General features: G+C 46.0%; 1 protein-coding gene across 2 annotated transcripts in view; it reads right to left on the bottom strand.

Moving 5' to 3' along the window:
• Nucleotides 1-22,732, bottom strand: part of ANXA13 (annexin A13) — a 57,266-nt gene that overhangs the window by 5,201 nt on the left and 29,333 nt on the right. For both annotated transcript variants that reach the window (XM_027560906.1, XM_027560905.1), the window contains 7 exons: nucleotides 17,599-17,693; nucleotides 13,692-13,862; nucleotides 10,280-10,313; nucleotides 10,099-10,178; nucleotides 8,441-8,509; nucleotides 7,928-8,029; nucleotides 3,317-3,392 (listed from right to left, as the gene is read on the bottom strand). In XM_027560906.1, the coding sequence (XP_027416707.1) occupies nucleotides 3,317-3,392; nucleotides 7,928-8,029; nucleotides 8,441-8,509; nucleotides 10,099-10,178; nucleotides 10,280-10,313; nucleotides 13,692-13,862; nucleotides 17,599-17,693 (627 nt within the window). The remainder of the gene's footprint in view (nucleotides 1-3,316; nucleotides 3,393-7,927; nucleotides 8,030-8,440; nucleotides 8,510-10,098; nucleotides 10,179-10,279; nucleotides 10,314-13,691; nucleotides 13,863-17,598; nucleotides 17,694-22,732) is intronic.

Genomic DNA, 22,732 nt, shown 5'->3' with positions numbered 1-22,732 from the left:
ATGAAGTATGAGCTAGTCCACAAATTAACAAAGTATGGTCTCTCTCCACCCATAAGGGGATGGGGTGCACCTCTGCTCCTGGGGATAAATCTTGGTTTGTCCCCCCTCCTCCCAGGTTCACAGGAGTCTAACACTTTGGGGGGATTAACTCTTTTCTGTTTATGTTGTTGATGTTTTGCCTAAAACAATGAACATTTTTGATGTTCGGGATAAGTAATAAGTAATAAATTCAGCATAAGTGTGGAATGCACATCATTACCATGTCCTGTAATAAGAGCTCTTATTTTCTAGGTAATTGACAATGGGATTGATGCTTACAAGCCAGAGGGAGGAACAGAACTGGGGAAGCAGAGTCTAGTTTGGGGGTCTGTCTCCTTATTTTATAGATTATGTGGTAGTCACCAGAGTGTCAGTGGAGAAGCCCAGATCAGGTGTCTGAATCCACAAGCTGCTGAATTGGTGGTGGTTTTGGGGGTGAACCTGGCAATTTGAGGAGCAGCATATCTGAGACTCACTGTGGCACCCCCCTCCCAGGCATTCTGAGCTGGTGACCTCACAAGATTTCCCTGAGGACCCTCTGCCATGCATTTGTATTAATTGATGTTGAAATAATCATCTGCCTGATGTCAGTGTATTCTGAGCCTACACTAGGGGTGACTTCTCCCTTGAATTCCTTCTTCCTGATATTTTGGGGAGAAAATTCTCAATTTTGCTGCTGTATACAGGCTATGCCTGATGAACAAGCTCTGCTGGTCACAGTTGCAGGAAGGCTCCAAAAGTTTGGATGGGATTCCGAAGTGGAAGGATTTCCCAGATGACTCAGTGGTAAAGAACCCACCTGCAAAACAGGAGTCATAGGAGTTGCAGGTTCGATCCCTAGATTGGGAAGATTTCCCGGAGGAGTACATGGCAACCCACTCCAGTATTCTTGCCTGGAGAATCCCATGGACAGAGGAGCCTGGTGGGCTATAGTCCATAGGGTCACACAGAGTCAGACACGATTGAGGCGACTTAGCATGGATGCTCACACAGCTCAGGAGGATATGGGAATAAAGCTGTTTGTGGCTGTGGGTGCAGGGCAGCCAGATGCTCTGCTGTGTCCCCTACTCCTCTGGGCATGCAGAGCAGGGATTCTCAAACTCCAGGGAAAGTAAGACAACCACTTGGGGAGCTTGTAAAGGTGTGGCTTTAGGCTGAATTCCTGCAAGTTCTAAGTGGGTGGCCTGGACTGGGACTCGGAAACTGCATTTTCACATCCCCTTCCCCCAGGTGGTTCTGATACAGGGGGTTGTTAGACCCCACTTTGAGAACTGCTGTTCCAGAGACTATGAGCAGTGAGAACCATTTGGTCTCATAAACACCTCCTCCTCAATTTTAGCTTCACGCTGGCATCTTTACAAGTTAGGTAGGAGCAGGGTGGGGAAGTGTCTAGAGAATTTAGTTATGGAATCATGTTCCACTCTCTTTGTGGTTCATTTTCAAGGTCTTTTCTGATCTCTTTTTAATTTACTACGAGGGGAGTCCACCTAACTCCTGCATTTCATGGTTCCCCCCACCGTAGGGCCAGCCCTTTCCTTCCTCTGTACTCGCTTTGCTCTGATTGCTTTTATCTTTGTGCATTTGTGCTTGCGCGTGCGTGCTCAGTCATGTCTGGCTCTTTGCAACCCCATGGACTGTAGTCTGCCAGGCTCCTCTGTCCATGGGGATTTTCCAGGCAAGAATACTGGAAGGGGTTGCCATTTCCTTCTCAGGGGAATCTTCCTGACCCAGGGATCAAACTCGTATCTCCTGTGTCTCCTGCTTTGCAGGTGGATTCTTTACCTGCTGAGCCATCAGAGAAGCCCGTTTTATCTTTACTATAGCTCAGTCCATTGATTTGTGTGTTTGTCCTGACCTTGACACTTCTTAAGAAGAGGAACTGGACCTGTTCCCCACTGATTCCCATGCCTGGCACAACCCCTGACCCAAGCAGGTGTTAAGTAAATGTTACAGACTTGAATGGTTTTATTACCATTAATACTTAATATCAATAAGGATTGATATTAACCTTCTGACTGAATTCTGGTGTTTTCCTAATTCTTTACAACTGCAAGTACAGAAAGGATTTGGAGACTTGTAAATGGGCCATGAGTAGATCTCTCTGTTTACTTGAGACAGTGATCCCTAAAACCCTAAGGACAGTCATCTGTGTGTATCCATCTTGGGACAGGAGCAACATTAATGATGCTCAGGCCTCTGCATTGGATCACAACAGCAGAGTGCTAGTTTGAATGCAAAATGTTGATGGACTAAAAAACTAAGCAATTGCTGACATTGCTCCCTAAAGTCCCATCAAAAAAAAAAAAAAGGCAAAACAAAAGAGTTTGGCAGCGAGAGGACATTTTTTAGCTTCCAGGGGCTGCTTTTTTGGTTCTTCCTCTTCTTCTGGGGATATTCTCTCCATTTCTTGTGCCATTTGGGATGCTGCCCTGGCCTCCGTGCCACTGGAGTGTGGACAATGGACAATGCCTTCCTTCCAGGACTTGCAAAGATGAGAAAGGAGCCTGCCAGTCACAGCCCAGTACCCATCTCTCTGCTATTTCCTGCCTTACGGGCAACACCTGGAGAGAAGGGCCTGGCGTTTGCTTGGCATGGCCATGATCTGGTCTCCTCCCCCTTGCTTTCTAAACAGATCTCATTCATTCCAATGTTGAAGGGAAACAAATGGAAAAGGTCACCCTCGAGCCATCAGGCACCTGCGAAAACTTGTTCATGGATCAGAACCTGAGTGCTTTCGGGTGTGTGTCATGTGAACCCGTGCTGCCCTGAGACTAGACAATGGTCCCAGGCTGTGATGGTTGCTGCTGGGGACCCACGATCTTAGTGGGACTGTCGTGGATGCTGTGATATGTCCCAAAGCTTCTGTCTTCAGGACCGTGGCACTGAGGCAAAGTGTTATGTGCTGGCTGCTCACAGCTGAGTCACTTTTCAGGAGGGAGGAAGTGACTGGGTCATATGCATTAGGAGTCAAAGGAGGGAGCTGGCCTCCCCAAGGTCGCACATGCCCCATGGGTGCAGCCAGCCAGCTTCTTGATGAGGGGTGCGAAGGCCTGGGACCCTTGCCTACACTTCAGACATCCCGACTTCAGGGCTTCCTGGGGACCAGAAAAGCTCCTGTTGCAGCTGCATCACACCCATTCTCTCCCTTCCCAAGGCTGCTTAGATGTGTTGTGGTTCTCAGACTATTACCTGAAGTCTTCCTTCACACAAACCTCTATCTCCAAGTGTGGTTCCAGGGAGCCTGGCTGAAGTCAGGGGCTCTCCTGGCTTTACTTACCAAGCGTTAAGTAGGCCTTCTGCAGGTCTCCTGATGTTTCTGCCTCGATGGCCTCTTCGATGTCTTTGCCGATGAGCTAGAGAGAGAAAGTCTAGCTGTTAGTCCAGCTTTTGCTCTTGGCCGTGGTGCACTGGAGGCTTGTTCTTCCACGAAAAGACTCATCCAGATTTGGTCATGCAAGGACCAAGGAAACCTGGCCTCATCCTTTGCAGGGCTGGGGGTGGTACCCCGCCCATTCGAGTGCGGACTCTCAGGGCCAAGGGAGATTTGACCCCTAATGGACACTACCCCAGGCAGGACCACCCCCTCGGCCTCAGTTTCCTCTTCTGTAAGAATCAGAGAGTGGAAGAACAACGAATAAATACTGAAACAACATTCTTTGTATTTCTATAGTACTTGAGTTTCCTATGTGTTTATAAAAATTCTTTCCATTTCCAGTTTTTCAGGAGGCTGTGGTTATAATCATCTCCTCCGTTGTAAACTGAGACAGGGAGCTCAGGCGGCTACCATCTGGGAGACATAGGTAGAGGCCGTCAAGTTCACGGCAAGGACTTGGTCTAACGTTTCTGATACGATGGGGTTACATGGGCTAGGAGCAGGGTGGGGGATGTGTAGGGGCCTGACCACGTCAAATGCCAATTTCCTTCCCTCTGGGGAGACTCCGAATGGTCTTATATTCACCCCCAGCTCGCCTATCATTCTGCGTAGCATTACATGTTAGGTTTCCTTCCAAATATTTATAGAAGCTGAAGTTTAGAGTAAATTGTGACCACACTTAGCACAAGTACCGCCTGGGCCAAGCTCAGAGCAGGCACACAAAGAGAAAGGAGAAACTTCAGGTTTGGGAAATGCAGTTAAGCATTAAGAAATACTGAAACTTCTTTCTTAGAAATTATCTTTTGAGGTTATGACACAACTGTGAGTCTATAAATAACTGGGGCCTTTGAGGACACACCAGGGGAGTTTATTCTGAAAATCCTGGTAAACAACATATTCTTTGTGGTGGGAGCACGATGGATGCAGGGGGAGGAGGGTCTGAATTTAATGAAACCTGTCGCTTGATCTCCTCATCGGAGCTGGCCTGTCTAGAGGTCCGGTGTGGAATGGACCTAGATAAGATGGGAGTTGGGTTGGGGGGCTTTCAGTCCTGTCCCTTTCTTAGCTGTCTTCAGTTGTTTAGGGGTTGGATGTGGGAGCTAGTATTTCAGAAGAAACTGCTCTCCCTTTCAACCATGAACAGGGTTCTTGTTCTGTAGATGGAGGTTGTGTTACAAAAGGAGATTGTATTCACATAGGTCTCTGTTTACTTAAAAAAAAAAGAATCCTCACACTAAACCACTTTGTTTTTATTGTTAATACTGGGCTAGAACGTATTTTTAAATTTTCTATAGCATCTCAGTCTACACGACAGATAAAAGCAGGAAAGCAGAGCTGTTCTAGGGAGGCGGGAGAGGGGTTCCTGACCCCAGCCCTAGACGCCAGGCTCCCCTCCTCTCAGAGCCTCATCGCTGCCCGTCTCCAAGGGGCGCTATTTATGAGCTATAGGGAGATGGCATTGTCCTTTCTTCTCTGCCTGTCTCTTGACCCTATCCCCTCCTGTTAGCTCCCAAGGCACCTCCAGAGGTTCCACTGAACACAGATGGAAAACAATCCACTGGCCCAAGGTACTAGGATTCTCCTTTGCAAATGGCAGGCTTCCCACTGGAACACTTAATTCTTAGGGGGCTCTTTGGACACAACCAGGTTTTGTGATCTCGGTACAAAAACTCACTGCCAGGGTGGATTCCAGACAAGCCTCAAAGGCTTCTAGTTTACCAGGTAGCATTGTCTGTGGAGAGATTATTAGAAGAATAGGGGAGACATTTCTTTCTTTTAAAACCAGTGCCCCTGATTGGCCACATGCCCACAGCAGAACCATAGGCACTCTGGTTTGTTATAAAAGCTAAAGGGCTAAAGGCTCTGGAATGGGCTTAGAAAAGCTTTGTAAGAGGAGGGGAGAAGTGATGAGGGGTGCGGTGGGGAGGAAGTGACCTGGGGCTAAGGGTATGTGTACCTACAATTTATACTGAGCCCTGTTTGGGAACGTCAGAACTCTATAAGCCTCTCATGTTTGGTAGACTTGTGAAGAGTAATAACTTTTCACGATGCAGCACAGTTGGGAAGCTTTGTTGTTTGGGCTGGGATTTCTGAGTGTCAGCAGTTAAGATTCAAATTTAGAGGACAAATCAAGGGCAAAGTTTTTGTGCCAAAAATTAAAATTCCACTCTATGCCAGCACAACCTATGTCACATAATAGACATCAATGATCTGACTCTAGCATCTTCGTGCTTTTAGCCAGAGACCATGAGAAAATTTATGGAGCCAGATTCCCAAGATCATGGTCATGGTGAACCCTCAAAATCAGTGATAAAGATCAAGATGAATGATGTTCCAGGAAGGTTTTTGGAATAGATGAATAGGTATTAATAGCATTTTAAAGCTGGTTTCATGTAAAGAATCCTCAGATCAGGAGATTATCTTATTTTCCATTTGAGTTTCAGCTGTTTTTTGTTGCTGTTGGTTCACACAGGGAGACTCCTACCAACTGTTAATGTTAGCTGAGCACCCACTGCATGCCAGGCACTAAATGCTTTAAATCTGTTATTCATTTAATCCTTACTAACTCTGTGAAGCAGGTACATTATTATCCCTGTTTTACAGGTGAGGCACAGAACCCTTAGCCATTTGCCCAGCCTAAAGCAGACTTCTTAAACTTTAACATGCATCAGGATCTAGACGATTTATTAAAACACAGATTGTAGGACCCCAACCTCAGGGAATCTGATTCAGTTGATCCAGGGTGGGGATTAAGAATTCTTGTTTTAAGCATGTTCTCAAGTGATACTGATTCTGCTGATTCAGGATTAATTTTAAGAACAATTGGCTTAGGGAGTATCCTTAGGTTGTCAGTAACTCATGTGTACACACACACACACACACACACACACACCCATGTATGTGTGTTTCTATAGTGATGCCCAATGACAACCACCCCAGAAACTCCATCCATGGCCCCTGTCTAATGGGAAGAGGCTCTAGGTCATGGAGAAGGCTTCCAGCTCAGTCTACTCAGCTCCAGGCCCAAAGGCCAGGGGAGTTCAGGGTGAGCTGCCTTTGATCAGGACTCTGGGCACGATTTGAAAGCAGAGGGCCCTAAAGGCTTATATACAGTAATGATAAAATTCCAAAGCTTTCTTGTCTTTTCATCTGCTGGCAACACGTCGGAAAATGCTATTCTGAGTGAGGAGTGGCCAGCTTTAGCCGAGGTAGGAGCTCAGGCTGGGGAATCTTGGAGCTCTCATCCACTTTCTGCTACTGACTTGCTGTGTGGTCCTGATAAGTAACAGATGGCTCCTTACTCATAACAGACTTCCCTTGTCCAGCAGTTGTGGGTAACAATGGCTGTTCAGCCTACATTCGAGTTACGGTATTGTCGTGAAGTTGAAATGAGACACCGGGCACAGATGTGCTTTGAATAGTCAAAAGCACTCCACAAATAAAAAATACTAGATGAAAGAATATCTGATATTCCACAAAAGCCTTCCTGAAATTAAAGACTGATTTTCAGGGAAGGACTAACTAGTAAGTGTCTTGAAATAGCTAACTTACCTTGTTGGCTTACAATGATCATCAGATTAAAAAATAATTGTATAAAAGCAATTTATACACATCTTTTCAGGAATGTATCTCTGAAGTATTATTGTATCTGTCTCAGGCACTGTTTAGCCAATTGTCAATTGGAATAAAAATAAGGGCAAACATTTTTATGCTTACTACAACCAGACACTGTCCTGAGCCTTTTATATTCATCTTATTTAACTCTGAAAATAATCTCTTGAGGTTGGGAAGATGATGTTCAGGGTCTCTTTTTACAAAGGAGGATGGAGACGTCTGGTCACTTGTTACAGTAAAACCAGGATTTGAACCTGGGCCCTCTGACTCTAGGGCTTTGCTCCTAAACTTGACCTGCTGTCCTAGCCTCTGAGGCAAAGTGGGGTTTCTGAACCTCAGCACTGCACTGGGCCAAATGGTTGCCTGTTGTGGGGAGCTGTCCTGTTCATCGTGAGATGTTTAACAGCATCCCTGGTCTTGACCCTCTAGATGCCAAGAGCACTGCTCCCCCCAACACATCTGGTTGGGACCTATTTCCAGACATGATCACATAATCCCTTGTGTGCGTGTGTGTGTGTGTGCTCAGTCATGTCCAACTCTCTGTGACCCTATGGACTGCAGCCCACCAGGCTCCTCTGTCCATGAGATTCTCCAGACAAGAATATTGGAGTGGGTTGCTGTGCCCTCCTCCAGGGGATCTTCCCAACCCAGGGATCAAACCCAAGTCTCTTGCATCTCCTGCATTGGCAGGAGGATTCTTTACCACTGCGCCACCTGGGAAGCCCCAAATATCCCTTAGGGTGTGCAAGATCATCCGTGATTGAGAACTACCGTTGTAAAAGACACCCGCCGCCCCTGCTCCCACCGCTCAGTTCCATATCCCAGATCTCAGCTTCTTTTGGAAATAACTTGAGACTCTGTTCCTGTGTGAACTCCTTGCCTTAGTGCTGGATCACTTACAGTTTGGTAGGCTTGAAAGGTGGCTTGTAACTGCTTGTGGCTTCTCTTGGCCAGGAGTTCATTGAAGGCAAGCTCGTCTGTGCCCCAGCGGCCTTCCCCTGCCTAGAGAACCAAGTGCAAACATTTTGAAAGTGACTTTTGCAAAAACACCAAATATACACAGCTGTGACCAGGCCTCACTTACAGGAAACAATAAAACATGAGCCAAAGAGAAGCCAAATTGATTGACCTAGCACTTTCAGTTTCTAACCCACAAGTATACCTCACCTATCTATTTATGTTATTTATATGTCCCCTTATTTCAAAATGGATCTGAGGTGGTTAACACCAGAGTAAAATAATAGAATAAGCAATTCTTTTAGGTTCACGAAGACAGTATAGATGAAAAATACTTTCAAGATCATACTTATTTCCCAAGTAATTCCAATTCACATAAAAGAAAGACATAATTGTTGAAAATCATGTTAAATAAAAGAAAACCATTTGCAGAGACTGGCACGCCCGCATACTTACATCATACAGCTCTTTGGCATCCTGCCCAGCTAGATCTTTGTCCACATTATCTCCTTCATCACGATTAGCCTAGAAAAATCAACACGTTGTTATTAACTTGAGTTCCTGCTTGACCAAAGAAAACAAAAAAGGAAAAGTCCTCGAAAAGGGGTGACTCCAGAGCGGTGGCCTGGAAATTAGACTCAGCCTGGCAGAGTGGCAGCACTGCTCTTTGCTGCCATCTTTTGGGCACAACTGATAAACAGAGTAGCTTCTGTGAAAACACATTTTTCCTTTTTTTTTTTTTGTAGAAACCAGGGTCACTCACAAACCCCTCCGACCTCTAAGAAACCTCATAATGTGCCCTAGAGTGAGTCTGTTGAGAAGGTATCCGTCTTCCTTCCAAAATATCGAGTCTCACCTCTCAGGGTCCCTGTCCTGAAGAACCCTGGACGTTGGTCGTGGAAGGCCTTGGAGGTCTCACTTAAGCCCTTTAGTGGCAGGTGGAATTCTAAGGTGACCCTGATGGCCCACGCTAATCTCCTCCCTTTGAGTGTGGGCAAGACCTGTAAACATGGTGAGGTATCAGCCCTGTGATCGTGTTATGTTTATGTGGCAAGAGGGATGTTTGCAGATGTAATTAAGGTCCCTAATCAGTTACCCTGGGTAGGTCTGACCCAATCAGGTGAGCTCTGAGAGGTCAGAGATGGAAGAAGTCAGAGAGATGAGCTCACACTGGTCTGGAAGAAACCATACACCCATGCTCTGAACTCTCTCTGGGGCCACATGACAGGGGACTGTGGGTAGCCTCTAGGAACTGAGGGTCTTTTTAGTTGACAGCTAGCAAGAAAACAGGAACATCAGTCATACAGCCATAGAGAGCTGAAATCTGCCAACAGCCAGTGAGCTTAGGAGAGGACCCCAGGCCTCACAGGAGATGGCAGCCCTCGATTCCAGCCTGTAGAGACCCTGAGCCAAGGACTCAACTAACCTGTAACAGGAGCCCCAGTCCATGGAAACTGCTAGATCATAGATCTGTGTTGTTGCTAAGTCTGCAGCAATTTGTTATGCAGCAGGAGAACATTCATATAGTCTTCCTGCTATAGCTCAAGCTTACTCTATGTGTTCTCTGCTGTCAGTCTTTCCACATGGAAAGTAATCAGAGGAAACACACAAAGCTCAGAAAGACGGGTGTGTCAATGAGAGGGCAGATGCCATCTGGCTGGAGGCCCAGGGGCTGCGTCCTCTCAGGGCCAGTTCTGAAAACCCTGCTTTCCTGGCCAAGCGGCTCCTACAGGCCTAGACTCAGGGTGAATCCTGGAAGTTAGTTGTATCATGAAAAGGACCCTATTGGGGGTCAGATGAGCCTGTATCTTACTGTGTATACACCTAGAGGTTCCTCACTGGCAAAGTGAGATGGCAATGCTTAATGAGATGACTCACTAACAGAAAGGGATTGTAGACTGCAAATGACAAGGCAGACTGTTACAAGGGGGAAAATCTCCACTGAATAATTTCAGAAGAGCTAGATGGACAGAAGACAGGTTGCTGGTTCCTCAGTAGCAATTTAATAAGAGAAGGAACTGTTTATTATCTACATTGCCTTTTACATCATGGTTGCACGTTGCCAAGGGCTATTTCTCAAGATCATAAAGCAGGTGAGACCTCTTTACTCTTACCTGTAGCAGGGAGACCAGAATTGTTTTTAGGCTTCCACTTGTATCACCTTTGACATCTGATTCAAGGCTCTTGCCAAACACTTTAGCGGAAGAAGAAAGGAGAGGAAGCAGAGTTTTAGTTTCCCAGAGGTAGTTTGCAAGAGGCATTCTTTATCTAAAGTCAGAACAAAAGGTCACTTACACCTTTGGTAGGCCTCTTTAATGGCAATAATTTCCTAGGAAAGATAATAAAAAACAATCAATACTTCAAGGTGGGGTTTATTGATAAGATAGGCAGGTACCAGGCAAGGTAAGAGGCAGAAATTGTTTCTGGACACAGGATGCCTTCAGGACTTCCTCCAAAGGGGGCAGTCCCTGCAGATCAAAGTCCAAACCTAGAGCAAGTCGGCAAGTCCCTGGCTGGTGGGGATAAGGGGTTTCCCTGGTGCTTCAGGGGGCAAAGAATCTGCCTGCAATGTGGGAGAGTTCCATCTCTGGGTCGGGAAGATCCCCTGGAGAAGGGAATGGCTACCCACTGCAGTATTCTTGCCTGGGAAATCCCACGGACAGAGGAGCTGTTGGTCACAGTCTATGGGGTCACAAAGAGTTGGACACAACTGAGTGACTAACACACACACACATACACATCCTTAGTTAAAAGTGAAAGCATTACAGCTAAGCTGATTTATTTTTTAAAGATTCCTCGATGTGGATCATTTTTAAAGTCATTACTGAATTTGTTACAATACTTTTTCTGTTTTCTGTTTTGGTTTCTTGGCCATGAAGATCTTAGCTCCCCACCCAGGGATCAAACCCACACACCCTACACTGGAAGGCAGTCACCACTGAACCACCAGGGAAGTCCCTAAGCTAACACAGTCATTCACTGCCTTCTTGCTCCATCTCACTCCCCATCCTCCCCCGCAGGGAGCCAGTTTTAGAAATTCTGTGCATATTTTCCCTTTGCATTTATACATATATGTTTGTGCTACTGAAAATATATAGAATTGTTTTGTGTATGTGTTTAAAAACTGGAATACTGTATATGTTTGTTCAACTTATTTTTTTCACTCAGTAATAGGTCTTTAACGTCCAGCTATGCTTACGCACAATTAGTCACCTAGCATTTTTTTTTTTTTTAAATAGAGACAAAATGTTCCATCCTACAGTAAGTCCCAGTTTATTTAGCCAGCCTCTGACTGATGGACATTTAGGCTGTTTCCAAGTTTTCTCTACTTCAAACAAGGCTGCACTCAGTCAACAATTTGCTTTGTGCTGCAGTGCAAGTCTCTCCCTAGGGTGTGTGCTGGGAAGGACTGCCTTACAGGCACACGCCCCCCTGATGAAACGAGTGTCCTGATAAAGTGAAGTACACGCATCTTTTGGTTTCCCGGTACATAGGAAAGTGACATTGATGTCTATGTACGGTTGAGTCCTTTTGCTGTCCACCTGAAACTAGTACAACATTGTTAATCAGCTATAATCCAATATACAATACAAGGTTAAAAAATTAAAAGAGAAAAGTTATGCTGACACTCTACTGTGCTCTATTAAGTGTGCAATCGTGTCTAAAAAGCAATGCACATACCTTAATTTAAAAATACTTTATTCCTAAAAAATGCTAGCCATCATCTGAACCTTCAGCGAGTCATCATTTTTCTGCCAGGGGAGGGTTTGAAATATTACGAGAATTGCCAAAATAGGACATAGAGACAAGTGAGCAAACGCTGTTGGAAAAATTATGCTGATAGACTTGCTCCAAGAAGCATTGCTGCACACACTCAGTTTGTAAAAATGCAGTAAAGTGAAGTGCATAAAGCCGTGTATGGCTGTGTATTTCAATGGCTCGTCCCGACGGGGCCACTTGGGAGCTTCCTCAGTTTACACTTGAACCAGCAGCATGTAAGAGCCAGTGTCTCCCCACAGTGTCTCCCACAAACTGTTTAAAATGAAAGTCGTGAGGCAGCGATGGGGAGAAGGGAGTGGGGCTGATGGAAGATGAGGAGCCAGGCCCGTGTTGCTGTGGTGGGCGGGAAGTGGGTAGGAGGAGGTGGGGGCTGAACACCTGTGACTCTGCAGCCCCCTCCCCTTTCTCCTCCTTCCAGCCCACCACCAGGATCTGCCTGAAACTGTCGCCTGCTCTCTCCCTGCTTTTCTCCTTTTTACTGTCAGATCTATTTGATTGGGGAAAAAAAGTCTTGCTTATTGTTCAAGACCAGGACCCAAAAGAAACTAGGTTGAGGGTGAGCCACATGCGGATAAATGTGATTAGAAAAAGAATGACCAAATTAACCTTCTGGCCAAGGGAGGCTGCCCAGATACTGGCTGCCAGGTCACTGGCACTTTGGTGCTTCTGGAAAGGATGGGGGTACTGAGTAAGGAGAGATGTGTGGTTATTGGACAGAACCAATGCCATCCTCCTGTGCTAACGCTCCTCTAAACCACCATCCTAACCCAAAATAGAGGGGTTTTATTATCTGTGGGAAGAAGAGGAGTCCAGGGATGTTCAGGAAAGGGGTTCACTCCTGTAGCCTGGACCCCGGTGGTGCCTCGGGTAACGGGCTGGACAGCACAGGCTGAGCAGAAGGAGCGAGCCTGGGTTATCGATAAGTATTAATAGCCCAGCAGCATCAGAGTGCTGGGGTGGTTTTCCTCACTATCTGCTCCAGGTGCTGCTTCTGTTTCCTCCCTGGAGGAATCAAAAATGTTGGGTTTTCTTGGCACTTTCCTTGCTGGACCTCCCCACTCTACATGATGGATGTTGCAGAAGAGGACATTTCCAAAGAATGACCTGGGGACCCTCTTTACTCTTGATGAAGTCCATGGTCCCTGGGCTTCCCTGATGGCTCAGATGGGAAAGAATCTGCCTCCAATGCAGGAGAGCTGGGTTTGATCCCTGGGTCAGGAAGATTCTCCGGAGAAGGGAATGGCAACCCACTCCAGTATTCTTGCCTGGAGAATTCCATGGACAGAGGAGCCTGGCAGGCTACAGTCCATGGGGTCGCAAAGAGTTGGACATGACTGAACAGCTAACACACACACAAGGCCCTTATGGGTTCTGGAACCAAAGATGAATGGGCCTTCACAAATGTCCTTTTTATCTCAGGACATGATGGCATGTACCCAAGGGACAAGGGGAGAGGACTGCTAACAGAAGGACATGGAAACCTCTGGGGAGGTGGTGGCAGCCCCAGCTGTTTCCTGGGATTCCCTTGGCATTCCCACCCCCCTGCCTCATTCCTTTGCTCCCTGCGTCCACACTTGGATTGCTAATTGGGGTATTGGTGCTAGGAGACCTGCAAAGTCAGGCTGGGCAGGTAAAGTAGGATTCGTATCCCACACATGGAACTGTGCATCTCTTTAGAAAAATAAAGCTGGATTGACACAGCTCTTCTGGAAGGCTCTATCCTGTCAAGCCAGTGGCAGTAACACCAAAACCGACCATCAGAATATTGGAAGAGGCATCTCTCCAATGTGAACCAAGCGGGCACATTGCTTGCCCAGACACTTGATCATCACAAGGGTGGAGGGCTAGGAGGACTTTCCCTTCTGGCTGCTGTAACCCTCTCTGACGGGCATGTGGATGCTCTCTCAGGGGCTCAGCTGGGACTCACCTTATTGGTTCTTGTGCACAGGACCTCGATGAGTACTGCCTCGTTCGTGCCCAGGCCCTTCATGGCCTTCTGCAGCTGCCGGGCAGCATACTCCTCGGGGCGATCCAGAAGGGCCAAGGCTGTCTTCTCAAAGTTTCCACTCAGCTCACTCTTGAGCACCTCCTCCAGGTCCTGTGGGAAGATGGCGGGAGTCCTGACTGAGAAGGGCCTGAGGGCAAGGGGGACAGGTGTCTGCTTTCTGTATGGCACGGCCCCAGGGGAGACTGGACACTTGCCATGGACGCCCAGGGCACACTCTAGACAGGAGCTCTACAGGGCTGAGTGACCTTCTCTGGAAGACAGTGGTCACCCGACTGCCCATCCATCTGCTGGGGACACTGAAGATGAGTCACAGTGACAACAAGCATTTGCAGAACACTTTAGGGTTCAGAGAGCTTTCTTATTGATCCTCAAGACAGCCCTAAGAGGAGAGGTATTTATTGCTTTATCCCCATGGACTGAACCTCAGTAAGATAAAGGACTCATCTACGAACACTTGGCTAGAGAAGACTAACACAGGTTTGTCCTCTGCAGGAGACTGGCTCATTCACTGGCCGGATGGGGGTGCTTTTGAGAGTGAAACACATGCGTGCTCAGTTGTGTCCAACTCTTTGTGACAGGGTGGACTCTGCCCACCCCTCTATCCGTGGAATTTTCCAGGCGAGAATACTAGAGTAGGTTGCCATTTCCTTCTCCAGGGAATCTTCCAGACCCAGGGATGGAACTTGTCTCTCTTGTGTCTCCTGCATTGACAGACGGGTTCTTCACCAGCTGAGCCACCAGGGAAGCCCTGAGAGTGAAAGGGGGCACTACTGATTCCTGTTGGGGGGCAACAGGAATAAAGTGAGACCATCCTGGGCAAACTCCATGGACAGCCACTTGGTGTTTTGTTAAATCCTGAAAGGGACACATGTGAGAAAGAACTCAAGTAGGGGAAGGGAAGTTCATGAAATTCTACCTGGCATCCTGTTTATGGCAAGCCCCCTCTAATCGCGAGTAGACTGCCTGTTCCCACCTGCCTCCCTCTGGCTAGATGGTTTAATGAGAAAAGTGTCAAGAAGGAACGTTCAGTCCAGCTAGAGCTGTCGACATCCCAACCGAAATGAAGGACCTCAAAGCAGGACTTTCATGCAGAGGGACTGCTCCGTGTGGGTCAGACTGGAAGCCAATAGACCGAGGTACAGCACAGAGTGGGTCTGGCTACTCAGCCCCATGCATGATGGCTAACAACACAGTCACGGAGTTCTGTGACCTTGGAAATGCGCTTAATTTCATCATCTCTCGGTCTCCTTCTTTGAAGAATGGGGAGAATAGTAAGACTTACTTCCTAGGGTTGTTGGGAGAATTAAATGAGACAGTCCTTGCAGACACTGAACACAGTGCCTGGCACATTTTCGATGTTCAGTACGTGAATATTATTGTTGCTGTTATTATTATTCTATGTTGATGAAACTTTCAGAGAGAAGGCAAATCAACTATTCTTCAAATGAACCTTTGAGTTCCAGATCTGGGAGAAAAACCCGGAAGATTTTTATCCAAGGCTCTGGGATCTGCTGTCTCAACAGTGGGTTGTGATGTTAATGTTACTAGCTTCATTCCGTGGCAGTTGCAGCATCTAACCCTGACCTTGTGAAGACAGGCCTCTGGTCAGTGCTCTGGTGTGGATCCACCCGAAGACTGGAAATCTTTTTTCAAGTCAGATGGGCATTATATAGAACAGCAGAGAAGAGAGATTCCAGCTGCCTGCTGTTAGAAGCCACAAGCATGAAAACAAACCCCCGAGTGTTTACATTCTATTTGGACATAGGAGCCAGCTCAGGATACCTTGGCTCTAACCCTGGTTTCCTGCTAACTAGCTGTGTCACGTTGGGATGCTTTTTCTCTTTGGAGCTCAGTTGACTTGAGGATTTAGATTTGTTTGTCTCTAATGTCTTCCAGGGTTTCCCTGGTGGCTCAGTGGTGAAGAATCTGCCTACTGATGCAGGAGATGCTGGTTCAGTCTCTGGGTCAGGAAGATTCCCTGGAGAAGGAAATGGCAACCCTCTCCAGTATTCTTGCCTGGAGAAACCGCATGGACAGAGGAGCCTGGCTGACTACAGTCCATGGGGTTGCAAAACAGTTGGACATGACTTAGCAGCTGAACAACAATGACAAGAGATGTCTTCTAGCTTTGTAATATGATTCTCAACCACCTCTTTGGCGGTCTCAGCCGTCTGATACACAGCTGAGAATTGGCAAGTAAAAAAAAATGATTGGCAGATGTAGGTATTGCAGATTTTGTGCTATAGTGTGCCCACTTTAACAAAGCCTGAGGTTCTGACTTTGAACCTGTTTACTTTTATTTTACTGCTTCCTAAGTGGTGCAGTGATCAAGAATACTCCTGCCAATGCAGGAGACACAATAGACACAGGTTCCGTCCTTGGGTCAGGAAGACCCTCTGGAGAAGGAAATGGCAACCCACTCCAACGTTCTTGATGAAAAATCCCATGGTCAGAGGAGCCTCATGGGCTACAGTCTGTTGGGCTGCAAAGAGTCAGACACGACTTAGCGCGCATACACACTCTTATTTTACACCAAAGCTTAAGAAGCCTGCATCTGACTTTCCATATTGGCAGGATAGAAGCAGACACAGTGCTTGAGGGACTGCTACAGTCAGGCACACTGACAAGGGTGAAAGTTCAATGTCATTCAATTCAATTTAAAGCAGCTGAACTGAAGCTTCACTTATCTTCACCAGTGTCATCAATGAATGACATTGACAAGCCTCGCTGTGAGGAGAGAAGCAGGAAAAACTACAAACGCACAGCTGTCTGGACCACTTAATGTAGAAATAAACTGCTCCTCCTCTTACGGCAATGGGTTCTCCAGAAGTGATGGCTGGCCCTGGAGATGGAAGACTTAGACTCGAGGCCTGGTTCTTTTTCTTATTAAGTGTGTGGTTTTGCGTCAGTCTTTTAAATAGATGAGCTCCACTTTCCTCTCTATAAGATGGAAACAGCCATCCCTTATTAGGGCTTCCCTTTGCTGGAAGGTGTCAGCATTCCCCTGCCTGATTCTCCCAGCAAGCTGAGAAGGGAGGCAAATATATCATTGTATTTGTGAGGAGACCAAGCCTGGAGAGACGGTTGCCCACTCAGTGACAAATATGTAAAAGTCCATTTCTATCTGTCTAATTATACATAGAATTATTGACACTGTAAAGATTTTCTAAATTTGGAATTACAATGCAGCATAATTAATATTTATTTTGTAAACTGATCATTCTAATGACATTAATAAAATGTTAAATTGTGTTCATGATATATTAATGAAGAAAATACTGTAGAAAGGCTAATGTATTCTTAAAGATTTCTGTACATAACACTATCAAGGATAAGAATAAAAGAAATGTAAAGAAAGGAAAAGGTATTGATGCTTAATGAAACAGAGGGTGTTTTCGCTTTTTGGTTTTTCAGTTTTTGTAACAGTCATTTATAAAGAATAAATCATTATTGAAGACACATGAATAAATTAAGAATTCTTATATAAAGACCCTCCCGCAAAAACTGATTTTCAAATTAGTGGCCTATCTATAAGTCAATGTGTGGAAATAGTCCAAAAGAATGGGGAAAAAATGACTGAGGGATTAATTTAAAAAGAAGTCAGTTGAAAAAGTAATGAGTTAATATTGATTTTACAGGCTGTTAACAAGACCATTTCAGTTTTTCTGAAGTCAATTAAAGCTCTAAATAGTTGTCTTGTTTTGTTTCTCCTGGGCTAACTAGATAAAGCTTTAAAGGTATCCGTCACTGTCTTGGGAACAAAGGAAGCAGAAGAGACAGTTAAGACCAAGGCCATGTGCGCGTGGCTGAAGACCCTCGGCATCACCTTGCCGTACGTTGTCTTGTACTTTCGTTTTATTTGTTGCCTCTCATGCGATGTCCTGCTTGATAAGATTTCGATGATGGCGGCTTCATCAGTTCCTAAAGTGCAGGAGAAAGAAACAAAACCACAGTGAGCGAGAAACAAGAAGGAAGTTTATTTTAGTCCAGCTAGAGAAGCCAGGGCAGAGGTCACAGACTTCGGTGTAACCTAGATGGGCCACTTGACTTTAATATCTTGTGCTGATAACTGTATTCTCTTTATTCACTTAACAAGTATCCATTGAGGTCTCACATTGCATAAAGCACAGTACTAGGCATTGTAGTGGGAAGAGGAACAAATACAGTGTATCCCTTAATTTCACTCCTCAACATAAATATAAGAGAAATGAAAACTTATGTCTGCACAAAGCTTGTATTCAAATGTTCACAGCAGCATCATTCATAATGGTCAGAAGGTGCAAACCACTTGAATGTCCATCGGTGGCTAATGGATAAATGAACCATGGCATGTTCATTTGGTGGAATGTTACTTGGCCAGAAAAAGAAATGGAGTACTGATATATTTTATACGAATGGACCTTAAACACACCATGGTAAGTGAAAGAAACCAATCACAGAAGATGACGTATTATGACTCCACTCATATGGAACTCCAGCATAGGGAAATCTATATTAAGACAGAAAGAAGAACAGTGGCTGAAGGTGGGGTGGGCAGAGAGGTGACAGCTCAAGTGTAGGAGGTTTCTTTTTAAGGTGATGAAAACGTTCTAAATTGACCATGGTGATGGTTTCATACATTACCACATTAAAAACAACTGAATACATTAAAAACAACTGAACACTTTAAATGGGTGAATTGTATGGTGTGTCTTATACCTCAAAAAAAAAAAAAAAAAGCTGTTTACAAAAAAAATGGTATGTTCCTTGGCCTCCAATTACTTAAAAGAGAATGGAAGAAGTTAAGACAAAAGGCCCAAATTGCTACAATATCAGGTCCATTCATAAACTTGTTAATTTCAGAGAAAAGTCCTAATCGGGAGCTTGAGGGGTAGTTACCCCTTAAACTCCTTTGAACCACTTTTCCCGTGATGCTCAAAATAATCCTTGTTCATCATAGGCGAAAGTGAAAGTCGCTCAGTTATGTCCAACTCTTTGCCACCCCATGGACTATAAAGTCCATGGAATTCTCCAGGCCAGAATACTGGAGAGGGTAGCCTTTCCCTTTTCCAGGGGATCTTCCCAACCCAGGGACGGAACCCAGGTCTCCCGCATTGCAGGAGGATTTGTGATCAATACTGAAATGATAATGACTAAGAAAGAAGGGCAGCGTATCATTTTTAGAACCTGGACACAGGATGGGAAGGGGCTTCCCACGTGGCACTAGTAGTCAAGAACCCTCCTGCCAACACAGGAGACATAAGAGATGCAGGTTCGATCCCTGGGTAGGGAAGATCCCCTGGTGGAGGGCAACCCAATCCAGTGTTCTTGCCTGAAGAATCCCATGGACAGAGGAGTCTGGTGGGCTACAGTCCAAAGGATTGCAAAGAGTTGGACATGACTGAAGTGACTTAGCATGCATGCATGCACAGAGTAGCAAAGATGTCCCAGGGGTTGCAGGTATGGGAATGAAAAAGACTACTTGATCAACAAACCTTGAATTAAATTTCTTCAGACTGGGTTCCTGGCTCCACCCTTAAACCACACGACAAATCATCAGATTCTGGAGCGTTCCTGCCTGTTCCTAGCCCTCCTCTCATGCCTGCTGCCTGCGAATAGTATGTGCTGGCAAGGACTTGAAGTGTTTGGCTCCAGCCAGCATCGCTTTATTTGGAAAGTCAGTGCTGGGACTTAGAAAGACTGCGCTGACCCAGGGGTTGGAGGGCTGTGCGCTGCTCCTAGGAGAGCCACAGCTCCATGTCTGTGGACTGTTCGTGTAGTCTCAAGGACTAGTTCCACCTTTAGAATTCTAGGAAGATCTAGCTCTTTGATTCCAGCTGGAGAAACAGAAAATTATAGGATGAGCTCACTTGCAAAAATAGCGTTCGCTGCCTGCCTCATTCCGACTCACTCCCAAAGCTATTTCTGCTGTCCCTCCTCATTTCCTCCTGCAGCCTCGCCTACGGAATCTGTATGCAGTTACTTCCTCTGCGACATGATGTCTTTTTAACCTCTGAGTGCCGGAAATCTCACCTCAGAAGGGATTTTTTTTTTTTCTCATAAAAGAATCTCTGAATCCAACCCCTTCCTTTTTTTTTTTTCCCATGTGGGCTGCTCCATGGGGATCCTGCCTTACTCTCACCTTTTCTGGTCAGAATTCGCTGTCCCGAGTGGCCTTTCTGCTGAGCAGATCAGCCTGCTCACCCTTCTGCTTCAAACCATTCCATCTAGGCCCCTTTAGATCCAGAACAACAGCCTGGACTCTTGTCTGCCTGCAAGCCCTTCTGTTAGCTTCGCGCCCCTCACCTTCACTCCCGTCCCTCCTTCAGGACTCAGCTCGCTGGCCTCTCCTGGGAAGAGATGGACACTCCTTGCTGGGTCCCTCCTATTGCCCTTCCTCCTCCTCTGTCCCGTCTCTGCCATCCCTTACTGCAAGTTCCACGGGAGCAGGGGGCACTGCTCATTGCAGTCTCCACACAGAAGGCTCTCAGTATTCATCAGACCTGACTTGCTGAGTGAAGGAATGTTTAAATGCATGGGGACATTTGCACTGCATTTTGAGGGCACTGGTCTCTGCATGGGTGTACAGCTGTGTGCTCTACTCAGGCGCTCTGTACGCAGGAGGTGATGTGATATGTGTGTGCGTGTTTGTGTTGGACTCTTTTCGACCCCATGGACTGTAACCTGCCAGGCTCCTCTGTCCATGGAATTCTCCAGGCAAGAATGCTGGAGTGGGTTGCCATTTCCTTCTCCAGAGAATCTTTACGACCTGGGGATCAAACCCAAGTCTCCTGTATCTCCTGCATTGGTAGGCAGATTCTTTACCCCTCACCCCCCCCGGGAAGCCTGTATGTAGCAGGGACCAACAGGAAATCCTCTGCTCCGATGCTTCAGTCAACCTATATCTGCATAATTCAGGACAATTGAGTTAAAATTTTAAAAGTAAGGCTTTTAAGGCTTTCCTTCCTGCAAGACTTTTTAAAAGGAGAGCAGAGCAGTCTGGGGCTGGCCCAGCAGCAGCCTGGAGGTCGGGGGAGCAACTGGAAGTGACTTGATTTCCCTCAAGCTCTTTGAGTCCCGGCATCGGGTTTATGTGGAGAACTGTTTCCACTACGGGACCAAGAAGCAATTTACTGAACGGTGACCTCATCTTATATTTCACAGAATGTGTGTCATATAAGCAGTCTGTGCAGGGGAACAATTTCCTGTAAACATTTACAATGGTTTGAGGCACCAGGGCCAGTCCCCAGCGATTCTGGGAAAGACTTTTTTTTTTTTTTAATGAGGAAAGAAGGAACCTCAGCCTTGACTGTGCATAGGACACAGTAATTACACAGTCGAGGTCAGAACCCAGTGACCGTCAGCCTCAGAGGGCCAAGAGCCTCCTGACTTTGGCTTTTCCAGCAGTTTTCTGGGAAGACATGGAGCTGAGTTTCAGCAGGATGGTGGGGAGCTGAGTCTCTGCTGGGTTGGAAGCGACCTCCCTGTTACCCTCCCTGATGAGCGACCACTTCTCAGCAGGCCCCAGAGCCAGCCAGAGCCACCCTCCAACAGCTCCGTGGCAGCTTCTCTCTCTTAGACCCGTTTCTGTATTTTTCGGAAGGAGAAATGGCAAACCTCCTTTTGTATTTCTGAGAGGATAATGAATGCTGGGGTCTGTGCACTATCAGATTAAGGCATTATCTACAGGAGGGCCCTGCTGGGATGGGGGTTCACAGAGCCCTGAGAGGAAGGCCTAACGGAGGGTCAGTGTCAAGGGTTTTAGGTTAACCAAGACCCAGACCAAGGGTCCAAGGTACTTAGGAGCCAGGGAAGCATAAGCACCAAAGAAGTGAAAAGGAAACTTGCCAGTTTAGCGTTATTTGGAAAAATCAGTTGTTATTTTATGGTATAGCATTCTTTTGTTTCTTTTTTAATTGGAGTACAGTTGTTTTTGGAGAAGGCAATGGCACCCCACTCCAGTACTCTTGCCTGGAAAATCCCATGGACAGAGGAGCCCGGTGGGCTGCAGTCCATGGGGTCGCTAAGAGTCGGACACGACGAGCGACTTCCCTTTCACTTTTCACTTTCATGCACTGGAGAAGGAAATGGCAACCCACTCCAGTGTTCTTGCCTGGAGAATCCCAGGGGCGGGGGAGCCTGGTGGGCTGCCGTCTATGGGGTCACACAGAGTCGGACACGACTGACGCGACTTAGCAGCAGCAGCAGCACAGTTGTTTTACAATTTTGTATTAGATTCTTTTTCTGTATCAAAGTGAATCAGCCATACTTACACACATATCCCCTCTCCCTTGGATTTCCTTCCCATTTAGGTCACCACAGAGTCCTGAGTGGACTTCCCTGTCTATGCAGTAGGTTCTCATTAGCTCTCTGCTTTATATTGTAGTGTACATATGTCAATCCCAATCTCCCAGTCCATTCCACCACCCCTTCCCTGCTTGGGGTCCATATGTTTGTTCTTTATGTCTGTATCTCTATTTCTGCTTTGCAAATAAGTTCACCTATAGCGTTTTTCTAGAATCCACATATATGTGTTAATATACAATATTTGTTTTTCTCTTTCTGGCTTGTTTCATTCTGTATGACACACTCTAGTCAATCCATGTCTCTACAAATGGTCCAATTTCATTCTTTTTTTATGGTTAAGTAATATTGCATTCTTATTATTTTGATTTTCATAGGTGGGTGAATGAGTGGGAGCCCACATAACCTTTTTGATGCCAAGGGCCTCTAACCTCTCTCTATGCTACATAGTGGATGCATGTGGTTACTGAGGATGCAAAGTGTGGCTGGTCCAAGTTGAAATGTTCTGTAAGTGTAAAATATATATAGTCCTTCGAACTTAACGTGAAAAATGGAATGTCAGGTATCTCATGAATAACTTTGAAATTGGCTATCAGTTGAAATGATATTTGCGATACAGTATTGAGTTAACTAAAATATATTGTTAAGATTAATTTCACCTGGATTTTAAAATTTGG

The sequence above is a fragment of the Bos indicus x Bos taurus genome, chromosome 14 (assembly GCF_003369695.1).
Source record: "Bos indicus x Bos taurus breed Angus x Brahman F1 hybrid chromosome 14, Bos_hybrid_MaternalHap_v2.0, whole genome shotgun sequence".
Lineage (NCBI taxonomy): Eukaryota > Metazoa > Chordata > Mammalia > Artiodactyla > Bovidae > Bos > Bos indicus x Bos taurus.
Note: the sequence above shows the minus strand (reverse complement) of the source record. Positions and strands in the feature narration are given on the sequence as shown.